Raw genomic sequence first — 20,552 nt, forward strand, 5'->3', positions numbered from 1 at the left:
CAATATTTGCTATAATTACTTAGGTTGATAAGATATTTCCAAACTATAAAACAGCATCGTAACGTGAATTTCGTTATCCTTTCCTATTATGTGAAGGAAAAACAGTTGCATAAATGTTGATAATATTTTATATGTTTTGCAGAAAATACAAATTGATAATGGTTTATATTTGAGAAGCAGAGAATTCTCCCTTACTTTTATAAGTAGTACTGTAACTTGTAATTGCCTAGGGGAATTCTGGAGACTCATCGGTTAACTTAAATGCCCACTTAAGGTATAATTGCGGTTAATTAGAGTGGGGGCAGAAAACGTAAAAAAGAAGAGTAACCATTTTATAACAAAGAGAAAAAACACTACTAAAACTTTAACTGTGTTTTCAAGCAATTTAAGTTTGAAAAACGGCATTTGGTTCCGCAAATTAAATTATTATTCAAAAGAAAAAAAAAGAATCGTAAATAGCAGAAGAATAAAAGTCATTAAAAAAGAATAAAGTAAGCTGAACTAAGAATAATATTCACAATATAAATTGAACTATGATATCAAGAGGAAAAGGACAATTTTCTAAAATGACTTTCGGGTAGTGTTTTTTCTTTCTATTAATCCTGCTTGTCAGAATGTTACATTTTCCATTTTTCAGCAGCTAAAATTATTCAAAAAACTTCCGCTGGCACATTAAAATTTTAGATGCGTTTCACAATCATAAATATTGTTCAGTTCTATTTAACGAACCGAGTTCTAATTTGCCTTTACTCTCAGTTTTAAAGAAATTATTTCATAGTTGTTTTAGATCGCGCCAGTAGCTTGACGTCCATCCAATTTTTGGAATCTCCTGAATGCAGGCTTCTCTTTCATCATTTGCATTTTTGCAGTTGAAGAAGAAGGTTCTACATCTAAACCTGCAAAGCTTGTCCTGCAAATTTATGAATTGCCTCTTTAATATCTCTCTTGTTGCCTTAAAACCTCAAATAACAATGGAGTTCTATTGGAATTCAAATTTACTAAATTCAAACTCGGTTGAAAAAGTTAGAAGGTTTTGTTTTTTTATTGTACGATGCTTATACATTTCGAACTGCATATGAATAAATTTCTTACGGTTGTTGATAAAAGTTGTTTACAAATACTATAACGTCATCTGCTATCACTTTTTACGGTAGTGAAAACGTATGATTCATTGATATTACCTTTCGCATCTGTCTTTCTCCTTCTGTATTTTCCGTAGAAAGTTTTATTTTATGCCGATAATTTGTGATGATAATTTTTCCATCATTCCGCATTAAAAAATTTAGCATTTTTAATACAGGGCTGATTAATCCAAAACACAGTTAATTGGAGTTTGTTTGTAGTTATAAAAAATATATATACACAAACTAATAACAACGAATATTGCTTAATATAATTTCTCTGTGAATGGAACAAAAATCAGGTTATATTATTGTCGTAAAACCAAAAGCCATGGTACTACAATGTTATACAAATATTATGATAAAGGTGGATGTCATGAAAACTCCGTGTTTTTATGGCAACTTTGTATATAACTAGTGATGAATCACAAAGTAAATAATCTATTTCTACCTTTATTTGAAGAATATTTTGAACTGAAAAAGAAACTCTTAAATCTTTTTCCTTTTTCGGTTTTAGAAATAACAACGATTAATCTACCCCTTTATATAAATCTCGAGAATATACTATTGACGTTTAACGTTACAATTTTTTCACATTTTAAGCACTAATCCTCAATTTGTTAAACTTAGCATGCATAAAAGTATAAACAACTAAGATAAAGTAGTTTTTCTGTGAATTCTAGTGTACTAATAAAAGAGAATTCTAGAAAGGAAAACATCAGGTGTTCTACTGTTATATTCTATTTTGAAGTGATACAAATTTGATGCGGAATCTTCGCATCAATTAAATATCGTACAAATTTGATACGGGATCTTTGCATCGATTAAATATCGTACAAATTTGATGCATCGTGCAAATCGGACAAATCGCACCGTACAAATTCGATGCGGTATTTTTGCATCTATCAATAAATTAACACTGATGCAGTCCATGTCTCAGAGTAAAACCCTTCCATAATTAAAAAACAGTATCAAGCACTCAGGCTCTTAAAATATGGAAGAAAATAAAATAAAGTTAGTCAGTCTCTTACAGCGTACGTGATTACATTATCGGATGCTTCAGAATTCTGAAAATAACTTTTATATACCTTAAAGTTTTGCAAGAGTGTGATAATTCTTTACACTCTTTTCCACTTAACGAATACCAGAAGAGAGGTGTAGAATCCTTAGTGTTTTTGATGCTGGAGACGTGGAAAATATACAATGACTTTGATAGAATTCGAACTCTCGAAAAAGCGTCCAGTGTGCTTCCAGTTACACTACGACGGCATGCGAAAAGGAGGGAGAAATTACCTTATACAATATTCCTTTTAAAGAGAGACTGAGAATGAGGAGACCCAATAGCCAAATCCTGGTAGTAAAGAATTATCATCCACTATTTCTTTAGCTCGGGCTTTATTGAAGAGGCATTAGAATTTTTGATGCTGAAGACATGAAAAATATACAGTGCTTTCTCCAAGATTCGAAATCCTGTCGTCCCGAATACGCGTCAAGTGTGCTTACAGGCTGAAGGCATGCAGAAAGAAAGGAGAAAATACTTTATAGTGGCAAGAAACTCATTCGAACAAATCCCGGTGATAACGATATGTAGATTAGAAGATTTTTAGTTCAGTCAAGAACAATCAGGATTTTCAGGAACGAGCAAAGGGAAAAATTTTCTAAAACCTCTCTGGAATTAGAACCACTACTCCTCCAATACTAGCTTATACTACAACAGCGCACGCAAGAGAATGCGATATTTCTTTGTACAAACCCATAATGTTTCATACTCATAATGTGTAAAGTATGTTACCTATTAAGCATATAAGCAACAGGGAATCATCTTACGCGGGTTATTATCTTAAATATTTCTTGAAAGTCTTCAGTGGAGTAAGTGTAAGTGATCAATAGCTGAATAAATTCTTTCTGGGCTTTAAAATCAGGCGATTAATTTCTATAAAAATCTCATTAATGTATTTTCCTCACATTTATTTATCTGAACTAAATTTTCGCGACCCCAAAATTTTGTTTTCCTACCACATGTGGCGTTTTGACCCTCAGTTTTAAAACACTGCTTTAAGCCATAAGGCCTGGCTTTCATAGTCCAGTAGGAATTGAAGTTTAGATAAACAATAGAACTTTCATGCTTTGACATGGGAGCCGACAGCAAACGTTCTAAGATCAGTATTTGATGAATTTGAATCATATATCACTACTAATGGTTCCGTTTTTATCTTTTAACATCACAAACAAAAGGGACCTCAGGGTTGTAAAGAACCCTTAATGGGAAGAAGTCATTCACATGAACTTTCTGCAGACTTTTAGGATTAGAATAGCCTAAAATTGTCATTATTATTCACATTTTGCTTGTTTTATTTTACGGATTGCTTGTTCATAACAACTGTAAAATCAAATATTGTCTAATTTAGTTTCAGTTCCTTCAAAAAATAATTCTGTTTACGAAACTAAAAGATATATCGAGATTTATGAACCACATCGAGATTGAACGATTACTGTTTCTATTCCCGATTTAAAAAAATGAAGCCTCGAAATAAGATTTTTTACGTGTACTTAGGATTCTTTAAATACTTGTTCTAAACGTTATCTCAATTAGAGATATGCTTAAAGCAAGATGGATAATTTCATGTAAAAGGTATCACCACAACACAGAGACATGGTTTCCGTTGGCGCAAAATCAAATTTTAAATAGTAACCTCATTGGAAAAAAAATTACAGTCTTAAAATTATTAAAATTACGCATTAATAAGTTAAGTCAATACTCGTCATACATTTACTCTTAAAATATACAGAGCTATATAATGACTTCTGTTTTACCCGATAAGGAACCAATAGCGGCTAAAGTGAGCAACTTGTGTTTTTGCACTTTCTCTCTAATTTTAAATGATGATTCTTACATTTTGTTTGTAGATAGTCATTGTAAAGTAATCTAGTTCAATAAATTCATATAATAAAGGGTCAATTTCTTAAGCCTTAACATACTTTCTTTCTGTATTTACCTACTGGCACAAGTTGCTGTGTTCTCATTTTCATAATAGCAGCTGAAAAAAAAAGTATACTAAACATTTGAAATTAATCCTGAAAATGTTATTTAAATTTCCCCAATTGTCACCAATAAATTTCATTCTGTTCCGAATTTTGGGACCTCGCAAGCGGCTGAGGTTAAAGACAGCTAAATATACTGGTATTATGTCCTAGATTTTGAACGCGGAACAATGGAATGGCCAACCCAGGCTAACGGGCTGGTTGCATGGCTGACTTTGGGGATCTGTTCCCTTGCGTAACGCCTTAGAAAATTCTCCACTAAGCCATCATAAGTAGACAGCCCTCCTGTGTTTTGCCATACTCAAATAACCAAAACCGAACTTAGTATGATCTCTCTCTTATTTCAAATTTTAACATCGTGAAATTAATATATATTAAACATTCATTAAACGCGATTGATTTGTTAAAATGAGAAACAATAGCAAATATAGATCATAAGTTTCTATTGTATTTTCTATACATTTTTCTTTGAGACAAAGGAACAAGATTGTATTTAGTATTTGGTTGACAGACAACTTTCTGCTTCCCGCAGCATTTGCATTGCAGACATTTGCTTGACTTTCATCGCCAAATTACTTTTTCTTCTCATAATAAAATTCGAATTATTCGAAATTTTTTTCGGTGGGAGGAAGGAGCAGAGAAGAAATTTAGTTCTTAAAAACATTTTATAGGAATTCTGAATTCTAATATAATTTATAGCACCCTTTAATGTTGAAGTATTATTTATTAGTCACTAAAAACGTCTTGAAATTTCCCATTAAGGAAACCCAAAATTAAGAAATTATTAAGCCTACCATCACTTATCTCTGTTGGTCTATCAATAACTCCTTCAAATTAATATCTGTTAAAATTTTTCAAAACCATTTGGTGAATAAATTTGTTCAAAGCTTTCCACGTCAATCAAGATTTCCTGAGATTTACTTAACGGTTTTATTTCTAAGCTTTAATGGTAAGCTTTATTTTTTTTTTTTTTCGATTCTCATCTCTCGAACATGTTTGCTCTTTACTTTTCTCCTTTACTCTCTCTTTAAAGTCATAAGGTGAGTGAGTGAGTGAGTGCACCGCTGTGATGGCTTCCGACCACAGAACATGAACCAAACGGAATTATATACCATCAAAGCGGGGGAAACTCCAAAATTGATTATTACATACTAATAACAGTTTCTATAGCTTGATAACTTCAGGAACTAAGCGTTATTCTGATTAACTGCTTTAAATTATGAACATTTGAAACATAATATTATTCAAGGTTGTTTCTGTTTACGCAGTGTCTTGAGATTTTCTCTATTTCACCAAGGGCTACTCTGTTTTTGAGTGTGTTACACATCCACATTGCCCAGGCACAGTCCGCTGGTTTCTTCAAGTTCCAGGTTCTTGTATGTACACAATGAAAGTAATAATGGTGCATGTCGCCATCCTCTCCGCATTCGTAGAAAAGAGTATCCCTAAGACTGAATCTGTTGAGGTCCATGACCTGTCAAGAACTGTGTTAGGTTAACACGGTGGGTCTTTATTTGCATGTTAACTTTTGGTAGTAAGCGAATGTCCTTCGTCCTACCTCTGCTTCTGACCATCTATCTTGCCAATTGTGTAGCAAAGTTTTAAGGTATTTTCTTCCTCCTTCCAATATGCCTTCGTTAGCACATTCGGCAAATACTCGAGAGGTCCAGGTTCGAGTCCCGCCGACGGCATTGCTCATTTTTCATGTCTTCTACGTCAAAATAACCTAATGACTCTACAGTGGCGCATTAACTGAAAAAGGGTGGTGGATGATGATTCTTCACCACCAGAAGTTGGCGATTGGGTTCCCTCATCCTGAGTCGCTCTTTAAAACGGGGAGTATGTAAAGTATTTTCTTCTACCTTCCAGCATGCCTTCGTGCTGAAACGTTAGCACACTCGACGTGTATTCCAAAGATCCTGGTTCGAGTCCCGGAGAAGGCATTCTCCTTTTTCATGTTTCCCGCATAAAAAAACTAATGTCTCTAGAAAGTTTATTGTAACATCTTAATTTAATTTTACTTCGCTTAGAAAATTGTACAAGCTAAGAAAACGGTTCTCTGAAACTCAGCATGATTTGCCTATTGAAAATAGTACCCTTCTAAAATATTCTTAATTTTAATTTAATAAACGTTATATTTTTTTAAAATTTAAGTTTGTTTATTTCTTACATTTATTTATCCATTTTTTCTTTTCTTACAGGCTGAGTTAAATTTAGAAATCTTATGCATTAAAACAAATCAATCATATGTAATAAACAATATTTTGGTATTAATTTAGAAAGTTTATTTTTCGTTAATAAGTCTTATGACGGATGTCACCTTCCTATCCTGCTTAGGAAAAACATTTTAAAACATCTGATTTTAAGTTTTTGTATTATTTTTAAACGAAACTTAATCGTCTTACATGTGCTTATCACCCTAAACCCAACCACCGTAATTCAAAACTCTTATTTTTTAAGTCTTCGCTGGTCACGTTCAAACGGACTAGAGAAGTATCAGTACCCCCGTTTTCTTTTCGTCAAATCTCTCCTTAAAATGATTTGTCACGAATTGTTTATTTTTAGCTGCATAACACAGCATTTGAGGCTTACGATTATTTGAGTGTTTAACTAAATTTTTACTTTACTGGTACGTTTGTTGAGTATCGGTAAATTTTACTTACAATTATTTTCTTATTGTATGTTTGAAGGGCTCAACTTCTACACAAAAGAAACTTTAAGAATAGTGTCATGAGTCATATATGTTTTAGCCAAATAATAGAATTTAATAATACTTCCTGAAATAATAAACACATATTAATGCAAGACTTATTTCAAATTTAGTCTGCAAGTATATTTTGTAGGTACAGCGACACAGTTACATCAGTGTCTGACTTGCTTTGGTAGAATAAACTAATAAATAAGCGCGTATTATTTATAATAAGCACGTATTTATTAAATAAGTATTTATTAAATTAATTTATTACATTCTAGAGACATTACATACATTTTGGAAGTTAAGAGAAGTGAAAAATGTGCAAAGCCTTCGCCGGGAATCGATACGCGCCCAGCCAGCAGACCACCCCACTACGAAGCCAAGAAGGCAGAAGAAATACCTTATAAAATAAGCACTTATTGGTAGCATAAGCTAATAAATATGCACGTATTGTTTCAGCATAATACACAGACTTGTTTCAAATTTAGTCTGCAAGTAAATTTTGCAAGTATTAAATTAATTTATTAAATAAGCACGTATTATTAAGCACGCATTGGTAGCATAAACTAATAAATAAGCACTTATTATTTCAGCGTAATACACAGACTTATTTCAAATTTAGTCTGCAAGTAACTTTTGCAGGTACAACAACTGTTTCACTTTGACTTACTTTAGTAGCATAAACTAATAAATAAGCACGTATTTATTAAATAAGAAATACGTATTTATAAAATTAATTATTAAATAAGCATGTATTATTTCAGCATAATACACGGACATATTTCAAATTTAGTCTGCAAGTAAATTTTGTAGGTACAACAACACAGTTAGAATATTTGACTTACTTTAGTAGCATAAACTAATAAATAATTACATATTATTTATAATAAGCACGTATTATTAAGTGTTTATTATAAATAATAATTTATAAAAAGCGTATTATTAAGCGTACATTTATTAAATAAGCAATACGTATTTATTAAATTAATTTATTAAATAAGCACGTATTGGTAGCATAAGCTAATAAAAAAAGGATGTATTACTTCAAAGTAATACACAGACTTATTTCAAATTTTGTCTGCAAGTAAATTTTGCAAGTACAGCGACACAGTTACGGTGTTTGATTTGTTTTGGTAGCTCAAACTAATAACAGTCTTCTAACAAATGTTAAGCCATTTAAAACTGTACCTGAAATGAACTACAAAACCTTGAAAAGGTTTAAAATAACCTTTCTATTTAACAGAAATTAGAACATAAACGCACTTTCTGTGCTCACAGGATCAGCCACTTGTGTGCGATGCAACTTCAAATAACAGTCAAACACAGAATTTAAAACTTAACCTAGTAATGAAGGACTACACAATTTAATTTATATCTAAGTTGGCTGAGAATTTCTTACCGGTGAATCAATTTAATTGACGGCAGCTATGACGCCGAGCCGAATAATTACAGTCGTATCAAAGCTGTCAAAAATAAATATAACGCGGCCTTGAGAATTTACAATTCAAGTGAGGAAACGGGAGAAGAAATTATAAATAACTGGTTAATTTAAATAAATAAGCAAATTTCCATAAAAAAGGCTGAATTCTATTTTGAATAAGCTTTTCAATGAAATATTTATGGTTTCAAAATGTTTCGACGATGAAGCACAAATGTAGAAATATTAAAAAAAGTAATGATAAAAGAAACAAATGAAAACGTCGGTTTCAGATTACTCACCTCGATTACTTCTGTTATGAAAATTGTTCAGCTCTGAAAAGGCTTAAAGAGACACCAAATTTCATACCAGTGTGTTGGACAACAGAAAGCTTGCACGTTTTAGAGTACAATCTTAATTAAATTTAAAGATTGATAAATTTCATATTTATTAATATTGTCGCGTGCGTATGGATTCGTAATAAATTGAATGCACAAGTCCGATGAAAAGTAAATAAAATTTATTCTTATCACAGCAAAATAAAACAAAATGATAAAATTTCTTTAGAGATATTTGTACAATATTGCAATACCTTACATTACTTATATTTTAAACTGCTAAAACGTTTTACAGAACTCAATTCAAAACAGAGAAATGTATAGAAAGCTAATCCGATCTCACCGCGAATTCGCTACAGTAAACAACAACAGTTATCCACACATCAACTGAATTGAAACATTTTGATCCCGTTTTTATAAGCTTTTTAAATGTGCAAGAGAATATTGTGGTATTTTCTCGACTTTTCTGGATAGCAAAATAGTACAATTACAAGATATCTATTTATTAAATGTTAAATGCGCGTGTATTTTAATTTTTTCAGCATAGCTTTCTCTTCAAATAAGTCTCATGCTGCATGGCAAGGAAACATAAAACAATTTTAATTACAAATCCTACTAAAAATAGCTAAATAAATACAAAATCAGTAACAGTGTCCCCTTTCCAAGGACTGCACGTCCCGGACAGTACAATCCCTGGACAGGAAGTTAAGCTTACAACTAAGACAAAAATGTAGTAGTAAACATTACATTACAATAACAAACAGCATAAACAATAATTGCAGTAAGCAGCAAATCAAATACTATCAAATACTAATCAAATATGAGTGTATAAATTTTACAAATTTAGAAACAAAAAGGACCATGATCTTATACTATTTACAATTATATACACTACGTAGTATAGCCATAGTAAAGTGCTAATCTGTCATAATGAACGACTTTAGGTTTAGAGTTCGATGCTTTACGGATCCGAACCACGACGTCGTTCAGCCTGCTTTAGGACTGTGTACTGACCATCTCAAGATGACTGTAATTTTGGACAGAGTCCTTTTCGTCGACTCAGATTCCACAACTACACCTTGTCTCCTTCGTTGAAATCAATGTCCAGTAGCTCTTGTGTCTTATCGAATCTTTATCTTCTCCGTCGCCAAGTTGACTCGCTCTCGTGCAAAATTGTGCCTCACTTTAAACCGGCCTGGAGATCTTGTATGTATTCTTCAAGGGATGAAGGTGCATCCAGAGGGCGACCAAACAGAAGATCATAAGGAAGACGAAGGTCACGATCGGAGAGCATCTGGGATTGAAAATAGCGGCAAGTCTCGTGTTTTTCTTCGACCCTAGTATGATTTCGGCAACTTTCTGAGCAGGGTCTTTCAGAAAAGGTTTCGGCCTTTCCAGGTGATGATCCCTTCTGATGATGGATAGTTATGTCCTCAGATTCTGAAAGCAGTCTGTTGTTTTTGAAGTCCAATGAAAAATTGTATACCCTTAAAAAGCCCAATCCGAGTGTGCAAGGATCTGTAATCTCTGCCACGTATGCCGTATGATACTAGGCGGCGCTTCCAAACGTGATGTTCATGTTTAACTTCCCATCTATGTCGATGTTTTCACCAGACGCAGTTTGGAATGCAACACAAGATAGCGTCCAAATAAGTTTATCTTTAAACTGTTGAACTAAATCTTTCCGAATGATGGTAACATTAGCTCCTGTGTCAATGATCATATTGCAAGGAACTCCATCGATATAACCACTGATGGATAGTCCATTAATTTCATTAATTACCACTCGCTGAAGAAATGCTTTAAAACGGGGTTTTTCACTATCCTTCAAACTCTTCTCCGCGATATGATTATTATTTTTTTTCTGCGTCGTTGCAGGGAAATGGTCTTAAAATCCATACCCTGGAGTGTTCTGCAGTTTCTTCGTGCGTGGCCTTCAACATCGCAGTTCCAAGCAGCCATTTGATCCTTTGACTTTTGGACTAGAAGAGCTCTGATTGGGTGACGATCTCTACGAGCGGCTTGCTGGGCTACCTCGAATTTCATGGCGTACATTAGAGCGCTTTACAAGTCTTTGCTATCTGCCATTCGCAAAGCTTTCTGTATTTCTGGATCTCGAATGCTGTCTGTAAAATATTACAGCGACAGGATTTCCCTTGTTTCTGTCGGGCACTCCGAAAATGCGAAGTGAGATAGCCTTTCAACATTCGTGGCGAGCTCCTGGGGTGTTTCCGTTTCGTTCTGTTTGCAGAATTTTAATTGAAGGCTGCTGTAGTCTTTTAAATACTTCTCCCCAAAGCGCGACTCCAATGCGCTGGACAGAGCTTCGAAATCTAGCCTTTTGTTTTCGGGAAGAGTCAGAAGAATATCTGTTGCGTCTGCTCTCAGAGAAACAGCGAGATGACAGGCCTTAGCTTGGGGATCCCATTCATTTGCTTCCGCCACTATAGGAAACTTTGTCTTATACACTTGCCAAGATGTCTTCCATTCATATGTGGATAAGTTCAGGGAGGAATGAGAAGGCATGGATAAAATTTTAAAACCCTCAGAATTGTTTCCTGCTGTCGCTATGCACTTCTTGAGAGTGCCAACTTCTTTGGTGATGGCAGCAGAAACCCTGTCATCAATTTGTTGTTGGACGGCAAAAACTCTTCCTTCTATTCGTTGCTCCACAGCAGAAACTCTTTCTTCCAATTGAATTTTTACAGAAGAATCTCTATAATGGATTGTTATTCTACGGCCGAAACTCTGTCTTCTATTTATTCTTTGACAGAAGAAACTTTTTCTTCAATTTTCCCAACTTTATTTTCAACCGTCTCTGTTCTGCCTTCCATAGCCTCAAATTTATTTTCTATTATGCAGGTAATTTCTCTTTTGATCCCTACTTGTCCTGCTTCAATCTTTGCTTGACCAGCATTCATCTCTTCTTGACAGGCTTTCATCTTTCTTTAACGGATTCCTATCCGGCTTTTATCTCCCTTGGCCTGCTTTCAGTTCTTATTTAACAGAGTTGACGGTCCAAGATATTTCTACATTATCGCAATATCTTACATCACTTATGTTTTAAACTACTCAAACGTTTTACAGAACTCAATTCAAAACAGAGAAACGTAGAGAAAGTTAATCCGATCTCACCGCAAATTCGCTACAGTAAACAACAACAGTTATCCAAACAACAACTGAATTGAGATGTTTCGATCCCGCTTTTTTATGCTTTTTAAATGTTTAAATGTGCACGAGAATATTCTGGTATTTTCTCGATTTTTCTGGATATCAAAAGATTACAATTAAGAGATACAGGGGTTGGACAAAAATATGGAAACACCTTTAAAAAAACATGTTTCTTTGCTTAATATGGTGTAGGAAACCCGCTAGCATCCAAAACAGCTTGCAGTCTTCTCGGAATGGATAAATACAGTTCCTGTATGTTTGCCAAGGGAATATTATACCATTCTTCCTGCAAAACGGGGGCAAGTTCAGATAACGATGTTGGCGGTGGATAACGAGAACGCACTTTCCGTTCCAATGTAGACCACAAAGGTTCGATAATATTCAGGTCTGGTAACTGTGGTGGCCAGGGGAGTTGGGACAACTCATCCTCGTGCTCAGAAAACCAGTCCTGGACAATGTGAGCTTTGTGAACAGGGGCTTTGTCGTCTTGGAAGACACCATCACCATCGGGGAACAAAGTTTGTACCATGAGATGAACTTGATCGGCCCAAATGTTCACATAAGTCTTGGCAGTCATGTGCCCTGACACAGTTATCATGGGGCTAGTATAGAACCACGATATGGCTGCCCAAACCATAACAGAACCGCCGCCATGTTTCACTCTTGGCAACAAGCAGTCTGTATTATAGGCTTGAGATGGCGTTCTCCTGACGTAAACTCGGCCAGAAGTGGGAAACAATGTGAAAGAAGACTCGTCAGACCATATTACTCGCTTCCACTGCTCTATAGTCCAGGCTTTATGACTTAAACACCACCTTTTCCTGTTACGGGCATTAGCATCACTGATGAGTGGCTTCTCAATTGCAGCACGGCCAGCAATTCCCTGTTTATGAAGCTCCCTTCTAATTGTTTTGGTACTCACAGGGTTCGGTAACACAACATTCATTTCAGCAGTAACTTTTGCAGCTGTGGTCTTCTTATTTTTCGTCACAATTGCCCTTAATGATCGTCTGTCACGATCACTCAGGAAATACTTTCGTCCGCGCTGTGATTTAGCAGATGATGTTTTTCCGCTTTTCAAATATGCGGAATAAATCTTCGATACAGTACCTCTTGAAACACTAAACACCTCGGCTACCTTGCTTACGGAAGCACCTACCATACGTGCTCCAACAGTTTGCCCACGTTCGAAGTCTGTTAACTCTGACATAATGCAATGACAACCTCACATAACAGTACTCCGACAACAACTGAACTGTTTAGCACATTTACGAAGTTATATAGGTGGCGTCAGTAGTCAAAAACGCCAGCGCCACCTACATATTTCATTAAAATTAATCTTTCTTTTCAAACATGCATTTCACAAGGTGTTTCCATATTTTTGTCCATCCACTGTATCTATTTATTAAATGTTAAATGCGCATGTTCCTGTATTTTAATTTTTCCGGCGTAGCTTTCTCTTCAAATAAGTCTCGTGCTGCATTGAACGGAAATATAACACAATTGTAATTACAAATTCTACTAAAAATAGCTAAATAAATACAAAATTTGTAACAATATGCTTACTTTGCTGTTAATTTTATATGAAATATTGTTCTAAACTTTATCAGAAGTTAAAAACCTTATTATTTCGAATTTACCTTAAAATCTTTTCTCGTTTCATGAGATTCAAAACACCGAGATCTGAGTGTCTGCTAAAATACTGCAATATTTCATGATTTGGATTATCATGGTAAATGCTTTGATTGCTATATTTGACTATGTTAGGAGCCCGACTTCTCTTTTCACAAGATTTTGGAATTTAAAAAATATCTGTCCTCTTGATATTTGGAAAAAAAAGAGGGGGGGAAAGAAAAAAAAATTTTGAAAGATTTCAGATTTTATATTACGCCTAAAGGGACTTTTTTTTAATATATATATTCACACACAAACACATTTCGAGAGCATTTGGGCTTAAAGTATTTAAAAATAGCATATCTTTAGAATTTCCGATAGACAGCCTCACTGTATTCCGCACTGTGTTGCCACTGGTCCCTTTGAAATCGTTGAGTTTTTAATTAAAAATTCATTAAAGTTTTACAAAATATGAGATAGATAATAAAACAAATTCAAAATTCAGGCTTTCTGGCGCCCATATTCGAGTCGAGAACTACGTCATTCAAAATTTGATGGCTCTAGGTACCATTGTTTTTCACAGTTCTAGAAACATACATACATTCCTGCAGATTCTCCATTATTTAATTTCTATAAATATAATACAGATCGATAATATTTGGTGTCAACAGTTTGAAAAGTGATTCAACGCTTTCGAAACGCCGTTTCGAGACTAACAGCCCTTCTGTGCTAAAAAAACTCGTGAACTATGTGTAATTGAAACCGCAGAATCAGAAGTACTAACGTACATCTAACACTACTACTTAGGATATTACCATAGATTTCCGGATTAAGCTAATAATCACAAATTTCGATACTCTTGCTAAAACTCTCTATTGATTGTATCGTGGTACATATTCAAATTCAAGAAAAAACGTAGCAGATTAACAGTTTCTGCTTCTTACAAAAACAATTTTTAACACAAAAATAAAATAAATTTTTAAACAATATTGTATATTACGTTATAAAATCGAGAATTTAAAAGCATTATTTGTGTAAAGCGTGTTTGACGCGAATACGAAATGCCGTTGCATATTTTTTAATATGTATATGTGATATCTGTCTTTAAGCACAAGTTTGTTATTGTTTCTCAGGTTTCGGTTTGCTGGAGTCAGGCTACGTCAGCAGGAAGAACGAAGTAAACATCATGGTGAAAAATGCCATTGACGTCATCTTCGGCGGCTTCGGTTATTGGCTCTTCGGCTATGCTTTTTCATTTGGAGATGCCTACGGATCGAATTTTTTCATAGGTAAGATTTTTGAAGTTTTATAAAATAAAGCTATGCTTATGCACAGTTCTGTACTCTTTATCGCATGAAATATTAAATGAGTACAACGCTTATCATAATGAAGGAAAATTTTAAATTCTAATACGTTCTCGAAACGTTCGACAGCGTTTCATTGTGTGCCTACATTATGCCTGTCTGTCATAAAAATGTTAAAATGGTAACATATGCAAAGGGAAGCTTAATTTCCAATAATCTTTAGGTTCATACTAATATTACTTCAAACTTACTATAACTGGTAGTTACTACGAATTATGCATGTATATTTTCAGCATAAAAACACTCTTTTTCACAAACTCAATTACACTATAAGCAAAATTCCTCCTAAATCTTTAAATGCATTTTAACTTTAGAACTAATGCTTTAAATTCCATTAAACTAAAGAAAGGTATTACAAAATCGAACTGACAAGTAAACCTTCTATCCTTTGATACAGATTTCCCGGAGAACCATCTATTTTCTAAAAGCTTATGCCACAAGTAGGAAAACTGTAAAATCTTAGGTTCAGAGGGACAAGCGTTTAGGAGCTATAGGGCCCACAAAGTATCCAAAAAGTGATGGAAATATGACGCCAAAAGTCGCTAAAACGCTCGTCACGTGTTTATATGAACTAATATTATGGTAAGAAGGTGGGGACCTCAATCAAACAAATCCTTTAAATGAAACAATATACGCTGGGATATTGAAAATGTGACTTGCTATTGACTTCAAACAAAATCTATTACAAAAGACGATCAATATGCAATTCATCAAATAAACAGTGAGACGGGCAGAAAGACAGTTCACAATGGGCGTATTTTACACCTCACACTTTGTACATTCATTATTTGTCAATGAATCGGAGAGATGAGCCATTGGCGCAATCCACATTCCAGGTTCATCGTCCAAGTACACGCCCTTATAAAAAGTTTACTGAATCAAGTTCTTAAAACGAGGAGTGCTGAGTTTATATAGTGAAAAGGCCTGCAGGGCAATAAAACTATCGCGATGCCAAATATGCTCCTGTGTCTCGATAATGATTGTGCCCGTTATGTAACGAACATTTGCAGTGTCTGAAAAAAATGAATATCGGATCTATTTCGTACATCCTTCAGGTACCAGTTCTTTTTGTAGGACTTTACCATCAGGTACTTCCCAACCAGACAATGTATGAACATACAAGAAATAGAGACGCCATTACGGAAATATGTCCATCTATACATACTTGAATGATACTTTGTGGGTTCTATAGCTCCTAAACGCTTGTCCCTCTGCCCCTAAGACTTCACAGTTTTCTAATTGTAATATAAACTTTCAGAATATGTATGGGTGGGTTTCTAGAAACCCGGTATCAAAGGAGAAAAGGTTTAATTCAGAAGTCAAACAACAAAAATCAGCGTTAATTTACAAAATTTTCACAGGACTAGTTTCAATGGTTTTACCGAACCACCATCTTCAGCTGCAAAACCGCAAATGAACAAGATAGGAAATAATGATTAGATAAGATAAGAAAGCCTGGACAAGAATAAGCAAGTGGCGCCATCTGTTGGCGAAACCAGAACTAAAACATAATTTCTCTAAAAGCCGAAGGAAAATTTGGATTGGAATTAGGATCGTTAACTAGAACAGAAAGATTTTTATGAATGTGAAATGCCTCTAGAAATTCCAGTTCTCCAATGGAAGATGTTTTTTGAATAATTTTAGCAGCAGAAAAATTGAAAGTGTGATTTTCGGACCAACAATGTTCAGCAACAGAAGACTTCTGTGTTTCCTTTTTTCTAACATATGCCTCATGTTCTTTGACGCGAAATTTTAAGGCTCTCTTAGTTTGGCCAATGTAAATTAAACCACACTGGCAAGGAATCCTATAAATACCCCAGGAATTCATATCCGGAATGGGGTCCTTGAGTATAGAAGTCCGAATTTTATTGATGGGAGAATAAACAACCCGAAAGTTAAATTTCTGCAAAATATGTGCAACTTTATAGCTAATTGATGGAAAGAAGGGAATGACAACAGAATTTTTATAATCTCCTAAAATAAGAGTGTGGCTTTTAGTGTGTTGAGATGAGAATTTTTTAACTGCTTGATTTATAATGTTGGGTGAAAAGCCCCTGTCAATAGCTATTGATTTTAAATAATTTAGTTCTTCATCAAGGGCTAATTTGGAGGAGCAAACTTGAAAGAGCACAGAAAACATAGGAATAAAATGAAGCTAACTTTTGTTTAGTCGGATAACATGATTTAAAGTGTGGTGGAAGGCAAACCGATGAAGGTTTACGGTAAACTGCAGTACTGAAGTTGGATGTGTTACGTGTGACCAGAATGTCAAGAAACGGAAGAGAATTGCAAGTCTCAAGTTCAAAAGTGAACTGAATAGCAGGATCAACAGAATTAATTGTTGAAAGAACTTTATTTAAATTATCTTTATTACCTTCAAACAGAGTAAAAGTATCGTCTACGTAGCGGAACCATGCCGGGAAGTTTAAAGTTTCAAACAATTTTGATTCATAATAATGCATGTAGATATCAGCCAGGATAGGACTGAGGGGGCTTCCCATGGCTAATCCCTCAGCTTGCTTGTAATATTGATTTTGGAAAACGAAATGTGATTGTTTCAAACAGAGTTGAGTGAGAGAAATTAGCTCATCAATTTCGATGCAAGAGAAATGAAATTCGCGAAGTCTGGTTTCTAGACATCTCAATGCACCCTCCACTGGGACATTGGTGAATAATGATTTTACATCAAAAGAAACCATGAATAAATTACTAGGAGAAATGTTTTTAACCTTTTTTACAAACTCTATTGAATTTTTTATGGTGTAAATGTTATTGTCTAATAGAGTGGAAAATCTAGAAACTAAATATTTAGCTAATGGATACGAGGCAGTACCTAAATTTGATACAATAGGGCGGAAAGGAACACCACTTTTATGAATTTTGGGAAGAGCATATAATCTGGAACAATTCGCAACAGATGGGATAAGCGAATGTTTTAAGTTGCTTGAAATGATTTGCGAAGATTTGATCGCAGTTTTTATTTTGGACAAGTCTGAAGGTGAAGGATCTTTAGGGATCGGATTATATGGTCCTTCGTTTAAGAGTTTAGTGACACCATCGATGTAAGTGTTCTTATCCATGACGACTATCTGGCCACCTTTGTCGGCCTTTGAAATGATAATATCCGGGTTAGAATGAATTTCGCGCATTGTAGCTCTTTCTCTCGCAGTTAGATTTGGTTTCAAAGGTTTATTATTGAATTTCACATTATGAGCGATAAGATGCCTAATCATTTCTTTCTGTGAACCTGAAACTTTACTGAACTTGAAAGCTTTTTCGATAGGAGCCAAAATCTTTGGAATCGAGGGTTTACAGGTTTGTGAGAAGTTAAAATTATATTTTAGAATTCTCTCTTGTTCTTCTGAAAGACTAACATTAGAAATATTAACTATTGGCTTGATGTTTACAATGGGAAGATTTTTTAAACTACTTGAACTGGAAGACTGTAAAAGAAGTTTTTCGAATTTAACTGCAAGGGTGTTTTTATGACGGTTAACTGCATTCTCCGTTCTAGACCAAGACTTTTGTTCAAGGGCAGTGAATTTTGGATATGATTTAGCGAGTTCCAGATGAAGCTTATAGAGTTCATGTTCAATTTTGGACAATTGTTGACATGTATCCCTTATCACGGACCGAAGTAAGGCAAGCTTGCAATTTAACAGAATTCTTGAAACGCGACTCGAATGTTTTTGATTAGATTTGATTTGAATAAAATTGGGGATCAATTTTTTACATTTACATTTAAGTAAAAAGTCAAGATGATTCAGGAATTTTTGCCGTTTCAGGCGTAATTTAGTGAAACGATTAACGGATGAAGGCATGATAAAAAATGCAGAAAATCAAACTAGATTAACTGAGCAATAATAAAGTACACACAAACAGCAGAAAAATCCCTCACTGAAATGAATAGAAAACAAAACTTTTGTAAGCAAAATGCATGAAATCAGACAAGCAAAGCACAATATCCAAATGTACAAAACATAAACATAACTTGAAAATTGCAAAACAGTACTCACCGAAACTCCTACAATCACAAAATGGCGGCCACACCACGTGCAAAAAAGAAAGCAAAAAATAAGCCTGTTTGGAGCTTCTATAATTAAGACACAATAACACGCCGAATAAATACTAATTCAGAAGTCAAACAAGAAAAATCAGCGTTAATTTACAAAATTTTCACAGGACTAGTTTCAATGGTTTTACCGAACCACCATCTTCAGCTGCAAAACCGCAAATGAACAAGATAGGAAATAATGATTAGATAAGATAAGAAAGCCTGGACAAGGTTTGTAAAGGACTGGACAAGGATAAGAAAGCCTGGAGAAAAGGGATTGTTTTTGTCAGTATAGTGCACAGCTATGTCAAACTAAAAATTCAATATTTCTGTGTATATTCAGATGTAAAGATTAATAAACTGTGACACGCTGGAAATTAAAATGCATAAAATGCTAAAACAAATCCATTAAAATCACACAAGGGACTCATCAGCTTCTGCACTAATTTATTTCTTTTCTTAATAACAGCCGAGTTCTGATAATTCATACAATCATGGTGGATTAAAGAATTTTTGAGGATTATTGATCATGTCTTTCTGAGTTTTGTCTAAATATTTCCTTTTCTAATTTTTACATTAAATTTTACATATTTGCACAAAAATAATTAAACAAAATAAATTCAAAATTTAGAATTATTTAATCAAGATTCGTTGAAAGTAAAAACTGTCATACAGTCATCTACAAGCAAAATAATACTGAAATGCAGAAGGAGAGTATGCTTTCGTCGAAGACTTTCTAAGGGAACCTGGCTCGTATACATATGAGGAAAATAAAGAAAACGCCGTGAATTCGGCCCGTTTGCCTGTTATCGAATCCAGGGGATAATTACGAGTGCTCAGTGATTTTACTAATCCGGCCGCCTATGGGGCTTGCTAATTTTTCAGAAGAAAGAAACGGAAAATTTTGAAAAAAAAATTGTATATACACTTCCAAATACACTTCCTTATTTATAAGTTCCAAATACACTTCCTTTCCTTACTTCCTTTACTTACCTTCCTTCTTTACTTGAAATATGCACTTCCTTTCTTCAAATATTTTTACATTCTTAATCTAAAAAAAAGAAAAAAAGAGAAGAAAAAAATTGATAAATAAATAGTGTTGTTCTCAAAAGCTGTGGCTTTTAAGATTTTAATTAAATTGAATTTCTACGCAAAATTTGCTAGTATGTTCTACGTATGCACAGTAACAGACTAGCTATTAACATAATCTAAAATTTTAGAAAGAAATTAAAAATTTTTCTTCACATACATTTAATGTTTATACAAATGTTATTTTTAAAAATGTATCCCTATTCAGTGCAAATGTAGCCAAGCTTACTTTATGAGCGATGTGTAAGAAAACCATGTGTGTGATGTATTTGAGTTCGAATTCATCGTGAAAAGTTGTGGGAAAATAAATTCTTTACATATGTTAACCACATAATCTCAAAATTAGTAACCATATAATCTCAAAATTAGTAACCACATAATCTCAAAATTAGTTTTTTCAAAGAGACACAGGAATAGGCAGTTAAATGGAAGGATATAACTGAAATGATTCCTGGAGATTCACTATCCACATTTATTACAAAAAAAGTCTGATGTGAACACCCCATGACTTGCTTGTACGACACGTCAAATTATGCACATTTTTTGCTGCATTTCTTTTACATTTATTTCCCTGAATTTCATTAGAGATGTGTATCTTATTCAATCAGATCAGTTCTTACTTTGTGGTAAGACAAAAATACATAAAA

General features: G+C 34.1%; 1 protein-coding gene across 2 annotated transcripts in view; it reads left to right on the top strand.

Annotated features, from left to right (window-relative positions):
• LOC118185496 (putative ammonium transporter 3) overlaps window positions 1-20,552 on the top strand; it is a 115,260-nt gene that overhangs the window by 36,568 nt on the left and 58,140 nt on the right. For both annotated transcript variants that reach the window (XM_035355360.2, XM_035355361.2), the window contains exon 2: window positions 14,532-14,687. In XM_035355360.2, coding sequence (XP_035211251.1) covers window positions 14,532-14,687 — 156 coding nt within the window. The remainder of the gene's footprint in view (window positions 1-14,531; window positions 14,688-20,552) is intronic.

The sequence above is a fragment of the Stegodyphus dumicola genome, chromosome 7 (genome assembly GCF_044657685.1).
Source record: "Stegodyphus dumicola isolate Sdum_Otavi_A_Nest chromosome 7, ASM4465768v1".
Lineage (NCBI taxonomy): Eukaryota > Metazoa > Arthropoda > Arachnida > Araneae > Eresidae > Stegodyphus > Stegodyphus dumicola.